At 43.7% G+C, this 24071-nt stretch overlaps 2 protein-coding genes across 3 annotated transcripts; both read right to left on the bottom strand.

Moving 5' to 3' along the window:
* Window positions 1-42: 42 nt before the first annotated feature.
* On the bottom strand, window positions 43-12736 carry irf4a (interferon regulatory factor 4a). The gene is made up of 9 exons (XM_083653555.1): window positions 12721-12736; window positions 12270-12472; window positions 11753-11939; window positions 10396-10481; window positions 10094-10253; window positions 7075-7161; window positions 5057-5461; window positions 1167-1279; window positions 43-493 (listed from the first exon to the last, which is right to left on the bottom strand). Exons 1-9 carry the CDS (start codon window positions 12728-12730, stop codon window positions 350-352), a joined length of 1395 nt encoding a protein of 464 aa, XP_083509681.1. The 5' UTR covers window positions 12731-12736; the 3' UTR covers window positions 43-349.
* Window positions 12737-14780: 2044 nt separating this feature from the next.
* Window positions 14781-22907, bottom strand: dusp22b (dual specificity phosphatase 22b). 2 transcript variants are annotated; one of them, XM_083653512.1, is made up of 7 exons: window positions 22774-22907; window positions 22066-22099; window positions 21886-21968; window positions 20256-20305; window positions 18816-18890; window positions 16157-16328; window positions 14781-15857 (listed from the first exon to the last, which is right to left on the bottom strand). In XM_083653512.1, exons 1-7 carry the CDS (start codon window positions 22792-22794, stop codon window positions 15816-15818), a joined length of 477 nt encoding a protein of 158 aa, XP_083509638.1. In that variant the 5' UTR covers window positions 22795-22907; the 3' UTR covers window positions 14781-15815. The 2 variants fall into 2 exon arrangements, with proteins under 2 accessions (XP_083509638.1, XP_083509637.1); XM_083653511.1 differs by having other exon boundaries at window positions 14786-15862.
* Window positions 22908-24071: the final 1164 nt, after the last annotated feature.

Raw genomic sequence — 24071 nt, 5'->3', positions numbered from 1 at the left:
TATCTATAAACACAGACACACCTCTATTGATTAGAAACTGGATATAAAGCCCAGATCTTTTCATTCTTTATTTGGAAAACATAATTTGGAGAACATTGTCTACAAAAAATATATGCAATACTATACATACAAAATACAGTGGGACTGTTATTGGCTTCTGATTTAAAAGAGCAATGGAAGAAAAGTAGAGAGAATAATGTTTTGAAGTCCAGCAAATGACTGACATAGATTCTGTTTTGCGGTGACGACCTGATAAAAAACCCAATAGTCTACAATGTAGACTATTGGATTTTAATGTAGACTCTACATTAAAATCCATGTCGTGTGTGTGTGTGTATGTGTGTCACTCCTAAATGTGCTGTAGGGGTCTCTGGGCATGATAGTTGACTGTTGCAGTGGTTTCCTGTTCCTGGATGTGATCATAACCCCGCAGGTAGTGGCCACTGTTCTGCTGGTAATAATACACCAGCTTCCTGGCAAACACTGGCTCCACCTGAAAGGAAAGGATCCCTATGTATGAATGTCGACTCACATTCTGAGGTCTCTCATCCTATCTTATTAACCCTATAATAAAATTGGCTAGGCGGGCAGTGTGTGTCTGTCTTTCAGTCAATCACAATTCGCGTCACAAATGTGACATTGGGCTGGGCCCTAAACCTTCCAAATAAAAGCCCAGAACCTTCCAAATAAAAGCTCCAAACCTTCAAAATAAAAGCCCCAAACCTTCAAAATAAAAGCCCGTCCCTCAAGCATGTCATGTAGCCTTCTGGCTTGCTAGCTTGTGATAGCATAGCATCCTATTTAACATTGGTTAATGAGAGCTTTGTGAGTCTTATGGCAGTGAGCTGATTTGAGCTGTTTTTCCCACCATTATCACAGGTTATAGGCATCCATTGGTACCAACCATGGCATGGCGTGCTAGTTTGTCGAGAAGGGGCTAGAGATAATGTTCCTTTCGGGTTCTATGGGTACTCAAGAGTCTTCCCTTAACATATAAGGTAGCACATCACTGAGTTTCGATGGCCCTTACGAATCCGATCTGGAGTGGGGTGGGTTGGGGGCAGGGTGCATTTGCCGATACCCCAAAAAAGCTCCCTCTTTTTCACAGCCTAATGTTGGTAGGTGTGCATTCAGTTACTAGGTAATTTGAGGAAGTTTAGGTGTACCTGTGCTGTGATCATCTTCCTTTGGCGCTGTGGGTCGGGATACTCATCTCCGAAACACAGCACCACCTGGTGGGTGGGTACGCGTCGGCCAAGATGGACAAAATCCTGAAGCTCTGCAGAGAGAAAGAGAGCAAGGAAAGAGAGGGGATGCCGTGAGACAATCACGTTAGCCACAACAACAGTACTAAAATCCCCTAACTTAGCTCATACTTGTGATATTCTTCCTAATCGTGCTTAGAGGAGCATCTATGATATGGTAAATTTGTCTGGAAATTACTGGTGAAGATGATGGAAATTACTGTGTGAAAATGGCACAGACAAACAGCAGTGTGGACTAGCTTGTCAGACTTCACTGTGTGGTGGACCACAGGAGGTGGGTGGGGACTCCACACACACTGGCCCCCTGCTGAGAAAGTGACAGCTTTCTTATCCATGGTTTATATGTGAGGTCACCTCAACACTGAGAGGGACTTGCCCAGCTAAAGCACCTGCGCCCTCCCCTTCATCAACATCAGCATCATCACCACATCAGCAAACATGGTGTATTCATGATGGCTTTGTACTGTAATCATTGAAGATCATTTAGACATCATGAAAGACAGTAAAAGACCTAGATCCCGATTCAAAGTGAAGGTTATCTGCACCACAGTCACAGGATGCAAAATCATGGGGTTGTTGCATGGTTGGACTGAAGAGGCAGTCAATGAGAATGTTCTAAAGGCTTGTGCTTAAAGGGACACTCCGCTGATTTTCAACCAGCTTTGTATCATGACAAAATCAGTCGTATATCTGAAAACTGTAAACAGTTATTGAGAGTGTCGATTTGAGTTATGTTGCGGACCGATGATGTAATTTGTCCATGAATGATATCACTGTTTCTTAGACAAATATAACCAGTGAAGTTGATGCCTTTGTATGAAAGTCTTCATCAAGGCAAAAGGTGGCTACTTTAAAGAATCTGAAATACTAGTGCAGTGCCCATTTGCCCCACTGCTGCACAGAGCGCTGTTCGCCCCGCCCACTGCTGCACAGAGCGCTGTTTGCCCCGCCCACTGCTGCACAGAGCGCTGTTTGCCCCGCCCACTGCTGCACAGAGCCCTGTTCGCCCTGCCCACTGCTGCACATGCAGACCGCTGTTCGCCCTGCCCACTGCTGCACAGAGCGCTGTTTGCCCCACCCACTGCTGCACAGAGCCCTGTTCGCCCTGCCCACTGCTGCACAGAGCGCTGTTCGCCCCGCCCACTGCTGCACAGAGCGCTGTTCGCCCCGCCCACTGCTGCACAGAGCGCTGTTCGCCCCGCCCACTGCTGCACATGCAGAGCACTGTTCGCCCCGCCCACTGCTGCACAGAGCGCTGTTTGCCCCGCCCACTGCTGCACATGCAGAGCGCTGTTTGCCCCGCCCACTGCTGCACATGCAGAGCGCTGTTTGCCCCGCCCACTGCTGCACAGAGCCCTGTTCGCCCCGCCCACTGCTGCACATGCAGAGCGCTGTTTGCCCCGCCCACTGCTGCACATGCAGAGCGCTGTTTGCCCCGCCCACTGCTGCACATGCAGAGCGCTGTTTGCCCCGCCCACTGCTGCACATGCAGAGCGCTGTTTGCGTCTTTATTCAACATTTATTAATATTGAACGTGTCCAAATTGCATCAAATCCGACACTGCCCTCCCCAGCAACACACCCGCCAAGTGAGAAGTAAATCGGTTCTCGAGGTACAGTAGGCAAAGGACACACACACCCTCACACACACTCTCTCTCTCTCTCTCTCACACACACACACCCCCCACACACACACACACACACACACACACACACAGACAGACACACTAAAGATTTATTGCTATATCGCGCCTTTGTTTGCGTCACAGATTATTGTGTCTACGGTCAATCCCAAAGAAATCTGTAGAACATTATTTTGCAAGAGAGAAATTGCTGGTGATAATAAATCTATAAAAGAGAGTTACAAGGAACACAATCTACATCCGGAACGTATTAATTGGATTTATTTCTTTATAACACAGCACTAAAACAAGTGTTGTAAATATGAAACATTTCAGTAGCCAATCTAAGACAGCATAAAGCATGACAGCTATAAATATGAATAGAATATTAGCCACTGAGAGAGAGAATTGATCTCATTGTCTCTGATAAGCTTTAGTACATCACATTTGTTTATCTATACAAGGTCAACAGTCACATTGCAGTAATAGTAGGATGCTTCTTCTTCATCACAGGTCAAACTTTGTATAATTCTGTCGCCTATTTGTAGCGATTTGTTAGATTGGCAGTTCTAAATTTCAAATACATTCTTGAAATGTGTGGAAAAATCTAGATTCCTGTGTAGTATTTTTGCGGTCACCATCTTCCTGAACTTGTCTTTGTTGACAAGGGGTCACCTCCGCGTGATTTCTATTCGCACATAGGATAAGCAATAACCACGCCCTGTGGCGCCGGGATTGGCCAGGAGCAAGTCTTTTGTCTTCTTCTTTTGACAGCTGGAATCTCCCACACCACAAACACTGGAGGGCAATCACGCGTCACCTCCGGTCTCTTTGGAAATCGGAGACATCTTTTACTACTGCCATGCCATATCCCCGGATAAGGTTACATCATACGGGCCCGTAAAGGGGATATTCAATGTCTTCAAGCGGGGACTCTTAACAAACATGTGAGGTTTGGGGCAGATTCGACCATGTACAGTCGAGTTACAACCACTTTTGGTGTTGCCAGTAGGTGGCGCTATGACTATATCTCAACATTGGCATGTAGATGTCTCAGGCCAGAACTCTCATCCAACATGTGAAGTTTGGTGCAAATTTGACCATGTAGCCTACAGCTGAGTTACAAACCCCTTCCTGTGTTGCCATTAGGTGGCACTATGACTATGCGCGTGTCCAAATTGCACCAAATTCGGCACTCCACTTCCTCTGATTCCCAGCAACACACTCGCCAAGTGTGAGCGCGATTGGCCAAGCGGTTGTTGAGATAAACCACTTCTTGTGTTGTCAGTAGGTGGCGCTAGGACTATCGAATTGAACGAAATTCGGCACTGCACTCCATCAGGTTCCCAGCAGCACACTCGCCATGAGTCGCCAAGTTTGAAGTCAATCGGACCAATGGTTTTCTCCATATGCGAAGGGAACATACATAGAGATAGACATACAGATGGCCATGGAATTATTAGGTAGATCAGATAGTTTTGATTTGTTTAACACTTTTTTTGATCGCTGGTATTTCACTGTCTTGACTATTCGCAAAAAACGTGTGTGTCCAAATGTTTGACTGGTAGTGTACTGTTGTCCTAATGTTGCACTCACATCACTCTGAACACTATGGCAGCATATCAGTGCCCTGTCCTGTGTCATTTTCTTCACAGCTGTGGTATATTCATATACTTTTTTTACTACTACCACAATTTCAAAGTAGTAGAGACCACCTTGTAATAGTTACATCACACTTTCTTCTTAAATATTACATTTCATTATGACGTTTATACCTGATAACCCTAGTTTATGTGATATTCAAGTTGTTCTGAAAACTTCCATTATATTACTTGTCCTTTGAGACAATTACTTATTACTTACTTATTTTGATATTGCCAGTTGCTATTTGATTATTGTGTATACTGGTCGAACAAGTGCACTGTATGTTTAACTCTTCTATGTATCACATGATGTGTCAGGTGACCCCTGCGAGGGTACTTAAGGGGTGTGTGTGTCCCTACACTTCATTCATGTCTGAGGAAGGGCTTTGCCCCGAAACGTCACTTTTTTTGCCGCCAGTGTGCGGACTCTATTTTTATTACTTACTTGCACTTCGGTCCTGCACCTGGTTTTAACCCCTCACTGGATGTGCCTGCCTTTTTGTACCTTTTAGCATATCAGTGCTCACCTATGAGGAACTGCTGAGTGTCAAACAGTTTGATGGTCTGCTCCTTCTCCAGCTTGTTGGGTTTATCCAAGTACGGCGCCAGAGGGCCTTCCCAGTACACTCGTCCCTGGCACAGGCGCTTAGCGTACAGGCCGTCGTGGGCCATCCACAGCAGCACCCCCCTCTCCAGTATGTTGGGCAGCATGTCGGCGCCCTGCCTCTGGGACTCTGGGTAGGGTAAGGGGAAGAGGATGGTTTCCACCCCGCTGTACGGCCTGTCCTCCGGACCGGGGGAGGAGGAGGAGGAGGAGGAGGAGGAAGGTGAGGAGGAGGGAGAGGAGGTGATCCGACAACCTTCTGGACTGCTGGTGGTGACCTCCTTCACCAAAGACTCTCTGTAGAACAGGGACACGCGCAGGCTGAAGTCTGGAAGAAAGACAAGAGCCTTCAGCAGTAATATCATAGAGGGTGATTTCATCAAAATTATCAATAGATCATATATTTATCTTTGTAGCAATCTAAGCATGCAAATTTCCAGAGGTGATTATCCTCAATTACAAGTAGTCTATTTGAGTAGTTTTTTTTAAATTTGTACTTTTTAAGTATTCTTATAATGCTGTACTTTTAATGTACTCTTACTTGAGTAACTTTAATATAGATATGCTACTCAAGTGCTTTTAAATGTACACTGAGTAAATGAGTAAATTTAGATTTTTGTTTTGCACACCGCACTATGAAAACAGCACAGTAGCATTGGGACTGCTTGCTAACAGGTCGTCAGAATCACTCGCATTTAGGGCGCCCAAACTGGCGCCTAAAGCAAGGCACCCATAAGCTCTATATGTGAACATGTGCTTATCTGGCAAAAGGACTCATTACTAAAGGCTTGCAGCCAATTAAATTAGGCATAGTTTGGTTGCTTAGAAATTGACATATGTCCGTTTGCAAGATGTGCGTCTATATTTCTCATTCTCTCCCCACCTCCTCCCTCCCCCTGCTCTCTTCTCCCCCACACCCCTCCCCCTTCCCCTCTCCTGCTCTCTCCTCTTGCTCCTTCCCCACCTCCTATACCCTCCAACATCTCCCATTCCCTCCCCACCCCATCACTCTCTCACATTCCCCCTGCTCTTCCCCCTTCTCCTGCTCTCTCCTCTGCTCTCTCTTCATTTCTATATTTTCTATATTATCAATTGTTCAAATGTTATCTTTATTCTGTATATTCTTGTTACTGTGTGTTAGCTAGAATCAGCTAGACATACTTTCTGTGAAGCCCTCTGAGACATGCTTGTGAATTAGGGCTATATAAATAAACTTGACTTGACTTGGTTCGCCCTCAAGACTGGTCAATTGAACTAGACAAGTGTAGTAGACGATCAAATTGTAATGATCCCCATCCCCCATCCCCATTAGTTCAGAAATCTCAGTTTCATTTGACACTGCTGATAGACATACTGTAGCTAAATGGACGTATCTGATTGTGATATTGCTGCTAGCAGCTCTAGCTAGCTCGTCTGGCAAAGCAGAGAATCACTAAACTGAGCATCCCTGGCCACATGTGAATTCAGTATGAAAGACAAGACAGACAATGACAGCGACAGCTTAGCTAACTCTGGTAACATGTGCTGGATGTGTGGAATGTATTAGGGTAAATAATTAAAATATATACATATTTTTTTAAGTAACGCAAATGTACTTTTACTTGAGTACTTTTAAATAGGCTACTTTTTTACTCTTACTTGATTAATTTCCTGGACTAGTACTTTTGCTTGTACTTGAGTTAATTTTCACCCAAGTAACAATACTTGTACTTGAGTAGGATTTGTCAGTACTCTTTCCACCTCTGATTTCTCATTATTCAGTTCTCTTATCTTTTCAAGCACCTTTTAAAACTCCCCTGATCATGTGATGGATCAACCAAAAAAAAAAAACACTATTTCCTACCATGGCCTTCTGCTCTGAGTTTGAGAAGAGGGAAGTAAGTCATGCAAACATTTGAAACCAAGAGTGTAACATTATGTCTGTGTTTGATGATTCTTTACCAGATATGGCGCTGTTGTGGTCCACTGTAAACACTGCTGGTTGGGACTCTGAGGGGTAGGTACAGAAGGGCCTGGTGACCTGGAAACCTGCATGCGTAGAATCAATCAAATCAAATCAATCAAAGGACTATTGATCATAATGACATCAGTATTACCATTTGTTTATTTGGTTGTCACTTATTAGTTTAATTAACTAGACAATGAGCCACTAATCATAGCTGATTAGGCACAGGACTGCAATAACTCACAATGGCTTATATCATCTTACTAAGCGGCCGAGCTGCGTCTACAAGCCCGCAAAGCGAGCGAGACCTCGAGGGAAAACCAACGAGGCACGGTAGAAATTAGCGCTGCTGAGGAGGACGAGGACAATGACGAGGAGAAGGAGGAGCACGAGGAGGAGGAGACGGAGGAGGAGGAGGAGCACGAGGAGGAGGAGGAGGAGCACGAGGGGGAGGAGGAGCACGACGAGGAGCACGACGAGGAAGGAATGAGCACTGCCAGTTTCAGCGGGCGAGGCAGCAAGGGACGCTAGAAGGGAGCGCGCTCTATATGAATAATTGCCATCTCATGTCTCTTTGTACCTCAGGGGGAGCCAAAGTCTTAATTGATAATTGATGCTTAGTCATCACTAAAGGACCTCTGCAGGATGAGTGTGTGTGTGTGTGTGTGTGTGTGTGTGTGTGTGTGTGTGTGTGTGTGTGTGTGTGTGTGTGTGTGTGTGTGTGTGTGTGTGTGTGTGTGTGTGTGTGTGTGTGTGTGTGTGTGTGTGTGTGTGTGTGTGTGCAAATTCTGAGAAAGCTGTTGAACACATGGCCATCAGTCTGGTGTGGCTTAGTTGAGTTCAGATTATAATCTAAAACAAACTGACATCAGTGGAGTCGGCAATGTTTCCTCTATAAACTGTGTGTGTCTGTGCAAGGCTAGTTTGATGATCTACATCTAAGAATTCATCCCATTGACTAAATAATAATAATAATAACAACAACAACAACAACAACAACAACAACAACAACAACAACAACAACAACAACAACAACAACAACCACCACAACAACAAGAACAACAACAATAATAATAATAATAATAATAATAATAATAATATAATAATAATAATAATAATAATATCTTGTCAGTCAGCAGATGTCGTTTTGGTGTCACAGTGATATCAGATGCAGGAACTTTGCTGTTCCTTAGGATGTAGTGAATTGAGGCCACAGTCATATCTGGTCCAACACACCCTGGCCTGTACGGGGTATTCATACTGTACACTGAAGTCTAGCTCAGCTTGTTTTGTTTTTTTGTAAATCAGAAGATTAAATGAATGCTTTCATTCTACAGTTAAGGAATAATGTGTAACTGCTGGATTATCATATTACTTTCAAGTTATTTGTTTGTAAATTACACAGTAACAGATGGTGTGTAAAATTACTAAATAGTTTGAATGGAATTAACAAGTAATATGGTAAGCATAAGTAAGGCATTTAATAATGCTTATTTGATCTTTTAATTACTTAATTAAATATTGTTCATACCAGTCCAGCACACAATCAGCTTTTCCATAGATGCTGTATAAACATCCAATTAATATAATATAACATTTAATATTCCTGCAATGATTAACTTCTTATATTTCATTTGAGTCTACTTCCACTTCCACTCGATGCTTCCCTATTGCCTTGTCAGTTAGTGTTGAATCTGAAGTGAAGCGGCAGGTTTTCTCTGGGTTTCATACACACAGCGAGAGGGGGAACGCCATTCCTCCTCTGGTTCCCCCTCTTGCAATGCAGTGGAGAGCAGAGCAGTGGAGAGCAGAGCAGTGGAGAGCAGAGCAGTGGAGAGGGGGCAGCATGAAAGCAGCAGAGAATAGAGGATGTATTTGGAAGCTGAATAAGCAGTGTCAATGTCAATGTGTCATCAAGTCTGACATGAATAAAATCAAGGGGAAATAAACAGTAGATCTAGGCAATCTTATTTAAGTAACTTCTGTAAGGGATTTTTAGTAGCTCTAATGGTAACGAGTAAAATCAATAATAAAAAAGTGTCAAGCATTGAGCTCTTTGATTTTAACAGAAGGAATACCCTATGCCTCCCTGCGGGGGGTGGGGGGTGGACTGGACCGTATCCTGGGGCAGGTACATTGTATATTATAGACTTCCCACAGTGAAACCTGAGCATTTCCACCACTGGTTATTTCTACTCTATTATAAAGATCTAATGATCAAAGTATAGTATCTCCAAAATGCCAACTTTTCACAAACTCAGAAAATAGTTTTAGCTTGACCACCATGCATTTTTTAGTTAATTGGTTATAAAAAGGTTTCATAAGCCCCAAGGGTTGTAGCACTTGCTCAACCTAGAGGATAGAGGAGCATGTGAGCCTGCAATTGGAGTTAAAACCTGACAATCATCAAAAAATACAAAAAAGATATATTTTCACCCGACAGTGACCATGCATAATAGCAAACCTGAGCAGCTCTTAATATGGTGCCCATTATGTGTAAGGCTGCCCTACCATTGTCAGTGTGTGGCCCAGGCCAGGGCCGGCTGAGCAGAGAGGGGTAGTGCCCGTACTGCAGCTCTGCATGGTGAAGCCTACCGTTGTCAGTGTGTGGCCCAGGCCAGGGCCGGCCGAGCGGGGAGGGGTAGTGCCCGTACTGCAGCTCTGCATGGTGAAGCCTACCGTTGTCAGTGTGTGGCCCAGGCCAGGGCCGGCCGAGCGGGGAGGGGTAGTGCCCGTACTGCAGCTCTGCATGGTGAAGCCTACCGTTGTCAGTGTGTGGCCCAGGCCAGGGCCGGCTGAGCAGAGAGGGGTAGTGCCCGTACTGCAGCTCTGCATGGTGAAGCCTACCGTTGTCAGTGTGTGGCCCAGGCCAGGGCCGGCCGAGCGGGGAGGGGTAGTGCCCGTACTGCAGCTCTGCATGGTGAAGCCTACCGTTGTCAGTGTGTGGCCCAGGCCAGGGCCGGCTGAGCAGAGAGGGGTAGTGCCCGTACTGCAGCTCTGCATGGTGAAGCCTACCGTTGTCAGTGTGTGGCCCAGGCCAGGGCCGGCCGAGCGGGGAGGGGTAGTGCCCGTACTGCAGCTCTGCGTGGTGATGGAGAGGAGGAAGTAATGGCTGTTCTGCTGCCGTGTAGTCCCTCCAGTCCCTCCTCTCCTGAGACACCAGATAGCTGGGTGCCTGGCAAACAGGCAAAGGGACGGTCATTTTTGAGGAAATGGATCATAATAATTGTTAACTGTTGTAACAGTGCTGCAGTATTTATTTATTTTTTAAGTTATACAGTCTGTTTTTTAAAATGTTAAATAGCCAATCTTCTGACCTGGTTGTGTAGAGATGTATATTGAGGAATGTAGCCAAGAGCATTCACATGTGATGATGTCTCCTCTGTAGTACTCATCTTGACTCCTGTAATGTACAATACAGAGTCAAATGTGCTATTAATGATAAGACCAGATAAAAGACAGGCCCAGCAATACATTTTTCTAGCTCATTTCAATTGTCAGATTACTCACACCAATTACTATGTTTTGATGTGGAAAGAAAGTTTCAACAATAAAACTCCTCATCCCCAAAAGGTGAATGAATGGAGCAAACAGCTACCACATAATCCAGGATTATATTTGAGTTCTATTGTACAGATTAGTAGAAACTGAAGGTGTGTGAGGAGGAACACTATTCTGTGAACCTTCTGTTTTGTAGCATCTTAGAAAGTAACTTGGACAGACTGTTCAAAGTGTGCCACTGTGTCAAAGTTAGGTGTGCAGCTTGTAAGTGCTATTTTCATCCGCGTGACGGGGTGAACTGCTATTTTCATCCTTGTGACGGGGTGAATTGCAATTATGTTAATGATGCTCGAGGCAATAAGTGTCAATCTACACGCCGCTGCAGCTTTCTAGAATGATCAGAGAACCCCAATTTAAAGTGCTGTTTTTGGTGTGAGACACATGTTTTACACCGTGGTAGAGTCTTGGCTCTGCAAGGCTGGAGGTGGTCTGGTTGTGTTGTGTGCACCCTGCACTTGGTAACCGAAGCCGTCTAAAAAAAGCTCTCAGGCCTTCTTGGTATATGCATTGGCTTCCTTTGCGCTTCCTGCCTCGTCAGACTCAAGTGCACAGTTGCCTATGCATGTGTAGGTATTGCCGATAGTTTAGAAACCACGTGAGTGCACGGTTCAATTGCGAAATGCAGCAGCTGGTCTGTATAAAGCATTGCTAAGATGTAGCCTAGCTTTAGATTTCACTAAGATCCTACTACAATCAACCCATCAATTCTTAAATATTTTTCCATCTAACAACCCATGTTGTTTCCATCTTCTAATACAGTGGTTCTCAAACTTTTCAGGTCAAAAAACTGACACAAATTAGCCCACAGACCCCCATTTGATAAGCTTTTGTCCCAGGACCCTCATAAGACTTTTGCTTTTAGATGTTTTATTACAGAAAGTGTATGAAACCCATGATGACCAAAATAGTCATACATTATATCACTGTGTTACTTATACATGGAATTATATTGAAAATAAATGATCAGTCAAGGAGCCCTCCCTGGACCCCACTTTGAGAACCACTTACAGTATCTAAGGAGTAGCTGATGTGAAAACAGTCCTCTCAGAGTTGTTCGCTTTCTCAACTCCAGTTTTTGACTAAATTTGCAACTTTTTTTTGAAATGCACGTACCTTTTTTCGCTGACTCTGGAATGATTCTGTAGACTTTGTAGGGCTCTGAGATGTCCAGTTGGCTTTTCTCCACCACCTCATCAAAGTCATTGCTTTTATTCAGAGCACATCGCAGTCTGGTTTTCCATGTAGGGGGATCTGGCTTGTCCACACCTTCCTTGAATTTCCCCTTGAAAAGTGCCCATGCCTGAAACATCATTGAATATATAGATCAATTTAATTCCTCATTATTAACTTCAATGTAATCATTTATAAAGATTATGATTTTGAAGAATAGGACTAAGGTGAGCATTTCTATCCGTCACCTTTGATCAACAAGTCTTGTCAACTCATAACATTAGAAATGAAAACAAAGCATAACAACTTATTTTGCTTGTCAACTTCATTCCTTTTTTTTATTAGTCTACAATATTCAAAATGATATGTAGGCATAGAGGACCAGCCGATGCAACAAGAGTCCAGTGCTTCAGGACAGACAGTGGCAGTCTGACAGATGGGAGAGATGGGAGGTTCTGACCTTGAAGAGTGCAGCATCCTCATCTCTGTTGTAGTCCTGTTTGCCCGCATGTTTCCACGGAATCCTAAAAATGGATTTCTCCTCATTTTCCCAGACCAGTCCGGCGTACCCGCTGCTGTTAATCTGATCGATCAGCCACTGGCGAAGTTTGCCGTTGCCGCAACTGGCTGACAAGTTGCTGCTGTCCAGCTCCAAGTTCATCTCTGCCAAAAGAAGAAGGGGGGGGGGGGGGGGATGCATGCCGCAGAAGGGCGGGCACGACAGTCACAAGGTTATGCGAGTTACATGTTGAGATTAAACATTATTTCCTGATTGGCATGACTGGGTCTACTGTAACTGATATTAAAAGTCATAAATTAAAAGTGACACTGAAAGGAGCTTTTTTGGCATGATGCTGAAAATGTCATGCAAACATGCATATAGGCTTTTAAAGTGCAGCTAGCTGCCTTACCTTTGATCATGTGAGGTCCTCCGATGAAATCTGCCTTGAAACCTTCGATGTCCTATTCTTAAATGTTGTCACATCTTGATTTGTTAGAGATGGGAGGAGCTTGTGAGGAACCCAGCCCATTGAAGTTCAACAGACGCAGCTCATTTCTGTGAAACTCGGCGGTCTGCCCACACAGCGTGCGGTGGGGAATCCCTCTAGTGACACCCGCCACTGTACAGACAGCCGCTTTGGAATGGAACACTTACCTGTGCTACACGCGTCATATTCCTCAAGAACATTTCTCAAGAACAAGTTCTACACCTATATTTTGCCATGACCTGGCCATGTTTACTGCTATAGTCTTGGTTCTGAGATGTTCTGTTTGAAACACTTGCCTTGGTCTGGCTGATGGCTGCTATGGCATGCGGGGAACCATTTCAGAGAGGGAGATTATGATTTCATTCAAACTACATTTTACTTTGATTGTATGACTGCCCTCCAGTGGCTATTGATGCACACACCCAACTTTCTACAGTGTTCAGTAGCCCATCTAAGCCAGGTACATTTTATGGAAATGTTGGAGACCTATATGAAGAAATCAATCAGAAAGATAAATTATAGGCTAAAGAGCATAAGACGATGATAAAAGGATATGATCTTTCTGTTCTTGATGCTGTCATGCAAGACCTCCCTTGCACACCAGAAACACAGGAAGAGAAGCAGGAAACAGAGGTACAGTAAACAGCAGAGAATGTCTTTCATCACCTTGAATCCGACAGCCCACCTACGACTGACAACTTCATCACCCTGACTCTAACCCACCTACTACTGACAGCTTCATCACCCTGAATCTAACCCACCTACTACTGACAACTACATCACCCTGAATCTGACAACCCACCTACTACTGACAGCTTCATCACCCTGAATCTGACAACCCACCTACTACTGACAACTTCATCACCCTGAATCTGACAACCCACCTACTACTGACAACTTCATCACCCTGAATCTGACAACCCACCTACTACTGACAGCTTCATCACCCTGAATCTGACAACCCACCTAGTACTGACTTCATCACCCTGAATCTGACAACTCACCTATACTGACAACTTCATCACCCTGAATCTGACAACCCACCTACTACTGACTTCATCACCCTGAATCTGACAACTCACCTATACTGACAACTTCATCACCCTGAATCTGACAACCCACCTACTACTGACTTCATCACCCTGAATCTGACAACTCACCTATACTGACAACTTCATCACCCTGAATCTGATAACCCACCTACTACTGACGACTTCATCACCCTGAATCTGACAACCCACCTGTAACTGACAACTTCATCACCCTGAATCTGACAACCCACCTGTAACTGACAACTTCATCACCCTGAATCTGACAACCCACCTACTACTGACTTCATCACCCTGAATCTGACAGCCCACCTACGACTGACAACTTCATCACCCTGAATCTGACAGCCCACCTACGACTGACAACTTCATCACCCTGAATCGGACAGCCCACCTACTACTGACAACTTCATCACCCTGAATCTGACAACCCACCTACGACTGACAACTTCATCACGCTGAATCTGACAACCCACCTACGACTGACAACTTCATCACCCTGAATCTGACAACCCACCTATGACTGACAACTTCATCACCCTGAATCTGACAACCCATCACCCTGAATCGGACAGCCCACCTACTACTGACAACTTCATCACCCTGAATCTGACAACCCACCTACGACTGACGAACTTCATCACGCTGAATCTGACAGCCCACCTACGACTGACAACTTCATCACCCTGAATCTGACAACCCACCTACGACTGACAATTTCATCACCCTGAATCTGACAACCCACCTATACGACTGACAACTTCATCACCCTGAATCTGACAACCCACCTACTACTGACAACTTCATCACCCTGAATTTGACAACCCACCTACTACTGACAACTTCATCACCCTGAATCTGACAGCCCACCTACGACTGACAACTTCATCAAACACTTCACTTTACTCTTTTTATTATTATTTCACAAACTGCAGTGATAGAGTATAAAAACAACAACACTGTATATGACATTCATAAATTAGAGAAAACAGTACCAGAAATGAATCAATCGCTATAAAGTAGGGCTGGATGATGTCATTCAATGTCATGTGTTTATCATCTTTCAGTGGAATTATATTGTGATGATATGAATATATTTTAATATGGGTAGTGCAGCGGTAGATTGCCTGTCTACCAACATGAGGGTCGTAGGTTCGAGCCCCTGTGTTACCTCCGGCTTGGTTGGGCGTCCATACAGGCACAATTGGCCGTGTCTGCATGTGGGAAGCCGGAGGGGTATGTGTCCCGGTCGCTGCACTAGCGCCTCCTCTGGTCGCTCAGTCCGGTTCAGGGGGGGAGGGGAACTGGGGGAATAGGGTATTCTTCCCATGCGCTACATCCTGCCAGTGAAATGCCTCGCTGTCAGGTGAAAAGAAGTGGCTGGCGACTGCACATGTATTGGAGGAAGCATGCGCTACTCTACTTACAACTCTCCCCAGATCAGCAGAAGGGGTGGAGCAACGACCGGGACAGGGTGGCATGGGAAATTGTACAATTGGGAGGAAACGGGGGTATTTTAAGTTTAGTTTGACATCACACCTATTACCACTCAGTTCAATGAGATTAAAATGTATTACTATTTAATGTGATTTTGCATTATGAACCATATTGTGATATATATATATATTGATAAAAATCCTTATGATTATCATAATATTGATTTCCACCATATCGTCCAGCCCTACTATAAAGACTCATGTACATATCACTTGTCTCCAGTGTTCATGTCCGTGATCATTACACTCGTTCCAGCAGAGACGAACGTCACGACAGCAATCTGCTCCGGAGCAGAGCAGGCGGAGACCTCCCAATACGACCGGAACTGCATCGTCCGTCCGGCAGCACAAACCTCCAGGCCGAGCTGTGCGGGGACCTCAGGTACCTCCAGGTGGGGTCAACGCCTGTTTCTCCACCACCTCACCGCCGGCTTTAGCGGCCCTGGCCAGCAAGATGCGGATATCAGCCTCGTCATTGAAGGGGTTGTCTTTGTACTCCTTCCGCAGCCACTCTCTGAACTACAGGAAAAGGAAAAGCAGCTTGTCTTTTGATGCCAGTGTGAAGAATTTGAAGAAGAAGAAAAAGGGGGGGGGGGGGGGGGGGGGTAAATATATATATAAATTTATATATATATATATAAATTATATATATAAAATATATAAATATATAAAATATATAAATTATATATATAAATTTATATATATATATAAATGTATATACATTTGCGGGAGGATATCCAAAGTCTAATGCAGTGGCGTCTTTGGCTCCCTTCCTCCACCCCATCGTCTCTGTGCTCAGCTCTCAGTACTGACCTGATCAGCCTGGGTAGCCTCGAACTCCTGGAGCTGCCGCTGGAAGCCCAGGTTGGGGCCAGCGCAGGGCCGGGCCACCTTCACCGCAGCCAGCACCTCCTGCCAGCCCAGTCCCGTCACTGTCATGATGTAAGCCACCACCAGGGTGACACTACGGGACACACCGGCCAGACTACAGAGAGAGCGGGATGGACAGAGAGCGTGATACAGGAATGGCATTGTAGAAAGGAACGACGAGATGAGAACTGGGAATTGAAGCAAACATGAGTTGTGAGCTTTACTTCCTCGATTTGATGTCCCTCTATTTACTATAGAGCCAAAGTCACACCCACTTCCTGCTTCAGCGCACGAACCCGCGGCAGAAAAAATATGAATGGTGGTGAACAGCAAGAGACAATCATTTTTTGATCCCCCTTTGAATTGTGTTGTCAAGTACACATATGTTTGTCAATTTAAAAGATAGCTTTGCAAGTCAAGAAAGTCGCAGTTTGTTTTGTATGAAACCGCTCATTGATTCAACTACAGTACATCTCTCGTCTCGTACAAAATACTTCATCTGAAAGGTATGGCGTCACTTACGCGACTGGTTGTCTGTAGTCTTTCTAATTTCTAAGTTATAGTGCAGTTTTAAACTGTAAACTGCAACTTTCTTGACTTGCAAGATTATCTTTTAAATTGAAAACATGTGTACTTCATGGCACAATTCAAACGGGATCACAAAGAAATTGTCTCTCGCCGTTCTCCACCACTCACATTTTTTCCGACGCTGGTTCGTATAGGGGCATACCGGAAGGGACGTGACGTTGGCTCTCTATTGAAACAGATGATGTCGGGCAGGATATAACGCAGTGAGGTATCATTCAAAAGTGTAAACCAAATCCTTTTATTGGATGGATTTTTTTATTTAGTGCAGCACGAGGTCACCATTAATGATACCACTCCATTTTCCAGGATTCCCAGTAATGGCAGTTCCTTTCATGGAGACTTTGAAAGGTTAGACCACATGATCAGCGTCATTTTGCCCCAAGCTTTGCCTAGGCCCTAGATCATTCCTCCAAATAATGTGACGTGCGCGGAGATACACGATACAGTCTAGTCAATAAGATCTAACCTGCCAGGACTGGAGACCTTGCAGAAATAATTCACTGATTAGTAATAAACATCAGTTATCAAGGTGACACTATGGGACGCGCCTGCCAGACGACAGAAAGATACAGTAGGGATGGACAGAGAGTGTCACACAGAATTTAAAAAACTAAACTTTATAATAATTGAACTTTACAAGAAGATTCCTGAGGAGACCCTCTGCCTCATCAGATACGGCCGACCCCAGTAAGTGTACGGTCAGCTTCGCACTACACACAAAGACCATGATGTTTTGGGAGGTTCAACAATAGTCTGCTAATACCCCGTTCAAGACAACTCGGACCGCCGGAAAAAATGGGTTCCGACCTGTAAAAAGTGAATTGAATGGTCGTTCAGGCCAGAATTACAGCTCGGAAATTCGGGTATCATTCAGAGCTCCGGTTTCTCCGAGTTGACGTCACAGCCACATCACAATGGCAACTTGCATCGTTAATCATAATCACAAAATGATTATAAAGACGTTTGTTGATGTTTTACCACACAATTTGAGGTCTTAATGATGTAATGTTAACGTTTCATATGTGTTTGTGTCATCTGTGTTTCGCTCTGTGTGAAATTCAACATTCAGCATGTTCGGTTAGCATTGTTCACTAGTAGGTAGCTACCATGCTAACATGGGTTGCTATAGCAACAGTTTGGGTTTCCCCCCCGAGCGGGAGGTGCAGCGTGAACGCAAATCTGTCCGGGCCGGAGGTTCCGTGTTGAAACTTACAGCGGTCCGAGTTGTCTTGAATACGGTATTAGTATCTAATCTCCTCTGTGTAGCAGCGTTACAAATGGCTTCACTTGTGTGCCCTCGGCTGAGCAGCTGGACATCAACTGTAGCCTATTTTCTTCAACATTTCTCTGGGTGTATAGAGAGAGCCAAAGTGAACGCCACTTCCTTCTTCAGCATGGTACCAGAGATTTTCATCCAGTTCCATTTATTTTCCCATAGACATTTCGTAAAATGCTTATAAAAAATAGTTTTACTTGATCAAACCAAACAGTGCAGGTATATTTAGAAACAGGAGAGACCACAGAACATTTCACTCAGACCAAAACATTAAAAAAATTGCGGATTCAAAGAAAATATTTTTTCAATGTTGTTTTTTTTACGGTTTGGTACGAGTGAAATCTTCTGTGTTCTCTGCTATTTCTAAATATAGCTGAACCGTTTGGTTTGAACAAGTAAAACTATTTGTAATAACCATTTTACGAAATGTCTATGGGAAAATAAATGGCGGATGCAAATCTTTGGTACCATGCTGAAGCAGGAAGTGACGTTCACTTTGGCTCCCTATAGTAAAAGGGATGGAGGAAATTTGTTGAGATCAGTTAGCATTTCTGCTCAGGTATCAATAGCCTGTGGGAGTGGACCTCAATTCTAGCAATGGGGTAGAGATCAGGCAGGATGAGGATTGGGGGAAGTCGAGAATGTAGGGAAACAGTGGATGGATAAATCCAGAAGGAGGCGGTAACGCAACATAAAACACCACAGAAGAAGAAGAGATCAGGCAGTCTTGTCTCTTACCAGTGAACGAGGCAGCCTTCTCCTTTCAGCCGGGACTCGTGCATGAACATGATGCTTTGTTTAAAGTGCTGAGTCCTGCAGAGCATATTGAAGACTTGTTATCATAGTGCTGAGTCCTGCAGAGCATATTGAAGACTTGTTATCATAGTGCTGAGTCCTGCAGAGCATATTGAAGACTTGTTATCATAGTGCTGAGTCCTGCAGAGCATATTGAAGGCTTGTTATCATAGTGCTGAGTCCTGCAGAGCATATTGAAGACTTGTTATCATAGTGCTGAGTCCTGCAGAGCATATTGAAGACTTGTTATCATAGTGCTGAGTCCTGCAGAGCATATTGAAGACTTGTTATCATAGTGCTGAGTCCTGCAGAGCATATTGAAGACTTGTTATCATAGTGCTGAGTCCTGCAGAGCATATTGAAGGCTTGTTATCATAGTGCTGAGTCCTGCAGAGCATATTGAAGACTTGTTATCATAGGTCTTGGCCAGAATGCACCATCGTGAGACGGCAGTGAGTGCTACTAAATACACTGTGACTGTGTGCAGATATTCTGCCATGTGTCATCAGTCATCACTGACACCCACTTCTCATGTGACTCTCAAGTGGAGCATTAGGTTAGGGGTGTGTGTGTGTGCATGCGTGCGTGCATGCGCAACTGCGCACACACACGTGCACGTGCAGACGGATGTGTGTATTTAATTTATACTTGACTCGTCAAACGCATCCACAGCTTATCCTGGCAGGACCAGAATGAGGGTGTGTTTATCTCAGGTTTCACATTTCACATGCAGGTTCAAGAGGCATGGGGCAACCGGGGTGATGAGGGTGACAGTGGCATCTCTGTGTACGTGTGTGTGTGGGGGGTGGAGGGGGGAGTCTGTAAAAATAGAGGCACAGCACCAACCATCATGCTAAAACTGCAGAGCTGCGAGACTTCCTTCCTGCTCAGAGGCGAGACCGCCTGCAATATGAATTTGGCCACAAAAGACTTTTGTGTTCTCTGCGTGTATAGCGGTGTGTGACTGTGTGTTTGTGCTCGCGCTCGCAGGCGTGTGCAGCAGGAGATCCCAGAGTTGGCACTTGGCACATGTAAAATGCATTGCCTCTGTGAGTAGGGATGCTAAAGGGAGAGTTGATTTTTCTCCCCTCATCTCCCCTGTAAAAGAAAACATGGATTTGCATTGTGTACGTGTTTGTGCATGTATACAAGTTTCATATCTAAAACCAAACATGGGTCAAGAGCTGAATGCCACAGTCTACTGTTATCTATCCAGTAATTGGGTTCACACAGTAAAACAGTGAGCCTGTGAGAGCATCATTTTCACATTAGCAAGAAGAAAATGAGCCTCAGACGCCCACACAGCGCAGCCTCAAACCATCTGGTACTCTCTCTGTTCAGCCTTTCATTGTTCTGCTCTGTGCTGCAGATCTGGGCACTTACAGGTTTTGTGTGGGCAGGTCAGCTGCTGAAATGCACAGATAGGTCATCTCCTATGGGACAAAGTCAAGTAGTTACCTGTTGGCAATGGCAGGCAGGCATTGATGATACCTATCACACACAACCACTGTTACGCATAACATAGGCAGCTACTGTAAATGAAAACAATTGCATATCCCCACACATATAGTTTTACAATGTTGTCAAAAGGCATGCATGTGTTTGCCAATGGTGAAGATACATGTATAGAGTAGACCATGGTATGTGGAGCAGCAATGGAAATTATGAGCTGATTTGTGATCAGATTTGTTTGTGTCACATTTTTGGCAGCACGTGTGTTACTGATGACATCACTGATGACGTCATTTGTCCTCAGGGTTGTGAGTCGCCTTCAGACAGCGCCAGATTTAGGCCAGCAGCCAGCAGGCAAAAACATTCGCAGTCCACAGTGACCATAGCAAGAGCAACGGCCTACTGTACTCCCAAACCCACACGAGAACACAATCCCACACACTGTGCATACCAACTGTTGTTGATAGACATTTTTCATGGTATATTAGAAAAACACAGGAATAGGACCTCTCTCTGTTTCTTGTGTCCTCATTCAGGAACTGTTTGCTCAAGAAGTGGCTTGTTTCAGTTGTTTAGCAAACAGGCAGCTAGCTCTCCCTGAATTACCAGACAGACTGGTCCAAGGACTTTATCAGAGCGGATGTGTGCTGCACTACTACACTTACAGCGTCTGACACAATCGGATGCTACTATACTCTGTTAGAACAGTTCTTCTTTGCATGTGATAGAGTCATTTAAAAAAAGTTGTACACTGCATCTAGGCAGGGCCGCTGGAAGTCATTTTAAGCAGGGGGTGCTGGAAGGAAGGGACTCTCTGTGGGGCCCGCAAGGGCCCCGCCGAAAAAAATTTGGACGTTTTTTTTTTACATTTTTTTGCCATATTTAGAGGAATATCTCATTTTAAATTAACATTAGGATACTGTTGTGATGTAATTATTCAGTATTTTCTCCTTTTCTCACTCATTCAGAGCAAAGAGGGAGATATATAGCATGATGACAATGCTCTATATCTCCCTATTTGCTCTGAATACACCAGTTAACATGACACAGACTTAACATGATAGAAATATTATCAGCAAACTTAATGACTAGACTAATTATTCTGATCTGAATGGCATATATCAATAAACATTGACTCCTCTCTTTGCTGTATAGTGGGAGGTGCATTTTTGAGTAGGCTATTAAAATAGCATGTCAAGTTCACATTTCTTTATTGCCAGATTAAACAATTCGTATTGGTTGTTGGTTGGTTCAACACAACATGTGCGCGCATGCGCGCTTCTTCTTCTTCTCTAGCCTACAAGCATGTAACTTCCTTGATTGTTATTGTTGATAATTCTATTTAAATAGGCTAAATTTTCATTTCCCGAAACATTCTTAAACAAGAAAGGAACATAGTGCACTGCAAAATATTTTTAATTACATTTGTAAAAAAAAAAAAAAAAAAAAATGGGAAAAAATCTAGGGGGTGCTGCAGCACCTGCAGCACCCCTACTTCCCGCGGCGCTGCATCTAGGGCAAAGATGTCGGGTATGACACGAGGACACAGACAGCTTCTTACCTGGAGAATAGGAGCCGCGCTGTCGTGAATGGACAGGATGTGTGTGATGTTGTTTCTTGCCAACTGCTCTCGATCTCGTGCATCTGACATCCAAAAAGCACAACGAGCGTGAATACTTGCATCCATAAGGACCCAGAAGAACCAAATCGAATTGATGAAGAAAGAAACATATAGACCCACCTTTGAAATTCCCCAAGTATAAGTCAGGCAGGACCTATTGGTGCACACAGAGACACGACTGAGAGGAAATAATGCAACACACATGGACCCAGAGACATGGACAAAGCATCCTTGCTGAAATAGCGGAGTGGTATATTTAGCAGGGCAGCGCATACAACAGCTGAGAGAGCTCAGACAACTGACTCAAGCTGTCACGCTGAAAATATAGAGCGATAAGAAGACATCACAATGGTTCCATTCTGATAGCTAGGGCTCATGTGCCTTCACTTAGTGTGTGTGTGTGTGTGTGTGTGTGTGTGTGTGTGTGTGTGTGTGTGTGTGTGTGTGTGTGTGTGTGTGTGTGTGTCCACTTAAAGCTGAGCATCTTTTTTTAACTAGGTTTTGTGGCCGCCATAGTTTAAAGATGCTTTAGCTATATTATGACTACTATATGCTGCTAATAGATAGCAATAATTTGGTAAGTTGAGGTTAACTATTCACGACTTGAACCACTTTTAATTTTCATAGTTTTGGCCATAGCCTATACTGAAACATGTAGCTAACGCTACTTTTTATTTTGATGAACAATACAAAGGTGATGTTAGCCTGACTAGGTATCCTTTGCTAAACCCGCTAGTTTACACCCAAAACACCGAGGACCACCCGCGTATGTGGACTTGACTTTTGAAGACCCTAAAAAGCGCGTACATAAAGTGATGAAAACCGTACCTTATTGATACCATTACCCATGCTGACCGCTGTCGCCGAAGGCTATGAAATACAGTGAAGTCCCACGTTGTTAAAAATGATTATCCAGCGGCTTGACGGCTTTCCAACCTGCTGTCGCCAGGCGCAGCTCCGCGTCCGACCGCAGCTGAGCTCTGCCAAAGCTCCCAGTGTTGCATGTTGGGAATTGTAGTTCGCCCATGTAAGGACTCGCGCTTTCAGAGATCTCAAAGCAGCGCGCACACAGGTGTCCTGCACCTCTCAAGCGCAGAGAACACGGATTCGTTCTATTGTAGCTCTTATTCATTAGGAATAGGTGAGGTTAAATGTCAATCAACTGCGTTGTTTATTAAATATGGGGAAATGCTTTTATTTCGGGGGAAACTAGACTAGCCTACACCATGGGAATTGTCTATATATAGAGAGAGTGCATGTACATACAGTACATGTATATACAGTGTTGGGGGTAACTCATTACAAAAGTAACATATTACATATATTACTTTTAGCAGTAACTCAGTAATATAACTTATTACTTATAGGATTTCAGTAATATTATACCAGTTACTTTGTCAAGTAACTCAAGTTACACATTTATTTATTTTTTTAAATCAAAGCACATATTTAAAAAAGATACAATCATTGCCTAATTAAACTGTGTGTTTTTATGCAAATAACCACTATAGATGACAATACCAAAGGAAAATAATAACATTTAGAATTTTGGATTGTTTACAGTGACTTCAAAGCGGTTGAAATTTTTCGGGATGGTTCCAGGGTGGCGATGTCATTCTGTTGCTGCTGTTGTTTTGGTAAAAGTAATGCAAAAATAGTGTAATAAGTAATGAGTTACTCTAGACAGACAGTAATATTGTAAAGTAAGTTATTACTTTTAATATGTAGTATATTACATTTTGAAAGTAACTTGCCCAATACTGCATATGTGTACTGTATGTATATATATATAAATATATATATATATGTGTGTGTGTGTGTGTGTGTGTGTGTGTGTATATATATACACACACACATTATATATATACTGTATATATATATATATATATATATATATATATATATATATATATACACACACACATATACATACATACATACATACATATAACACATAACAGCCTATAACAACACAGTTGTTGTTTTTTTAGCTATATGAGCTCAATGAATTACTGTCAGCATGGAGAGTTTAAAGAAATAACCTAAAGATTACTAGAACAAGCGAACTGGCAAAACAATATGACAGGTAACGTTAATGATGATATTGCTTTGTTGTGGCTTTTTAG

This window comes from Poromitra crassiceps (assembly GCF_964638095.1).
Source record: "Poromitra crassiceps genome assembly, chromosome: 17".
Taxonomy (NCBI): Eukaryota; Metazoa; Chordata; class Actinopteri; order Beryciformes; family Melamphaidae; genus Poromitra; species Poromitra crassiceps.
This window is presented reverse-complemented; position numbering and strand designations above follow the sequence as displayed.

Coding starts and splice junctions, on each gene's coding strand:
- irf4a (XM_083653555.1), bottom strand. Junction 7,162..10,093: donor TGGGCCACACACTGACAACG/GTAGGCTTCACC, acceptor CTACGCATGCAG/GTTTCCAGGTCACCAGGCCC. Junction 1,280..5,056: donor CACTCAGCAGTTCCTCATAG/GTGAGCACTGAT, acceptor TTCTCTCTGCAG/AGCTTCAGGATTTTGTCCAT.
- dusp22b (XM_083653511.1), bottom strand. CDS start 22,794: ATGGGTAATGGTATCAATAAG. Junction 20,306..21,885: donor GCGCGGCTCCTATTCTCCAG/GTAAGAAGCTGT, acceptor TTTGTCCCATAG/GAGATGACCTATCTGTGCAT. Junction 18,891..20,255: donor GACCTGCCCACACAAAACCT/GTAAGTGCCCAG, acceptor TATGCTCTGCAG/GACTCAGCACTTTAAACAAA.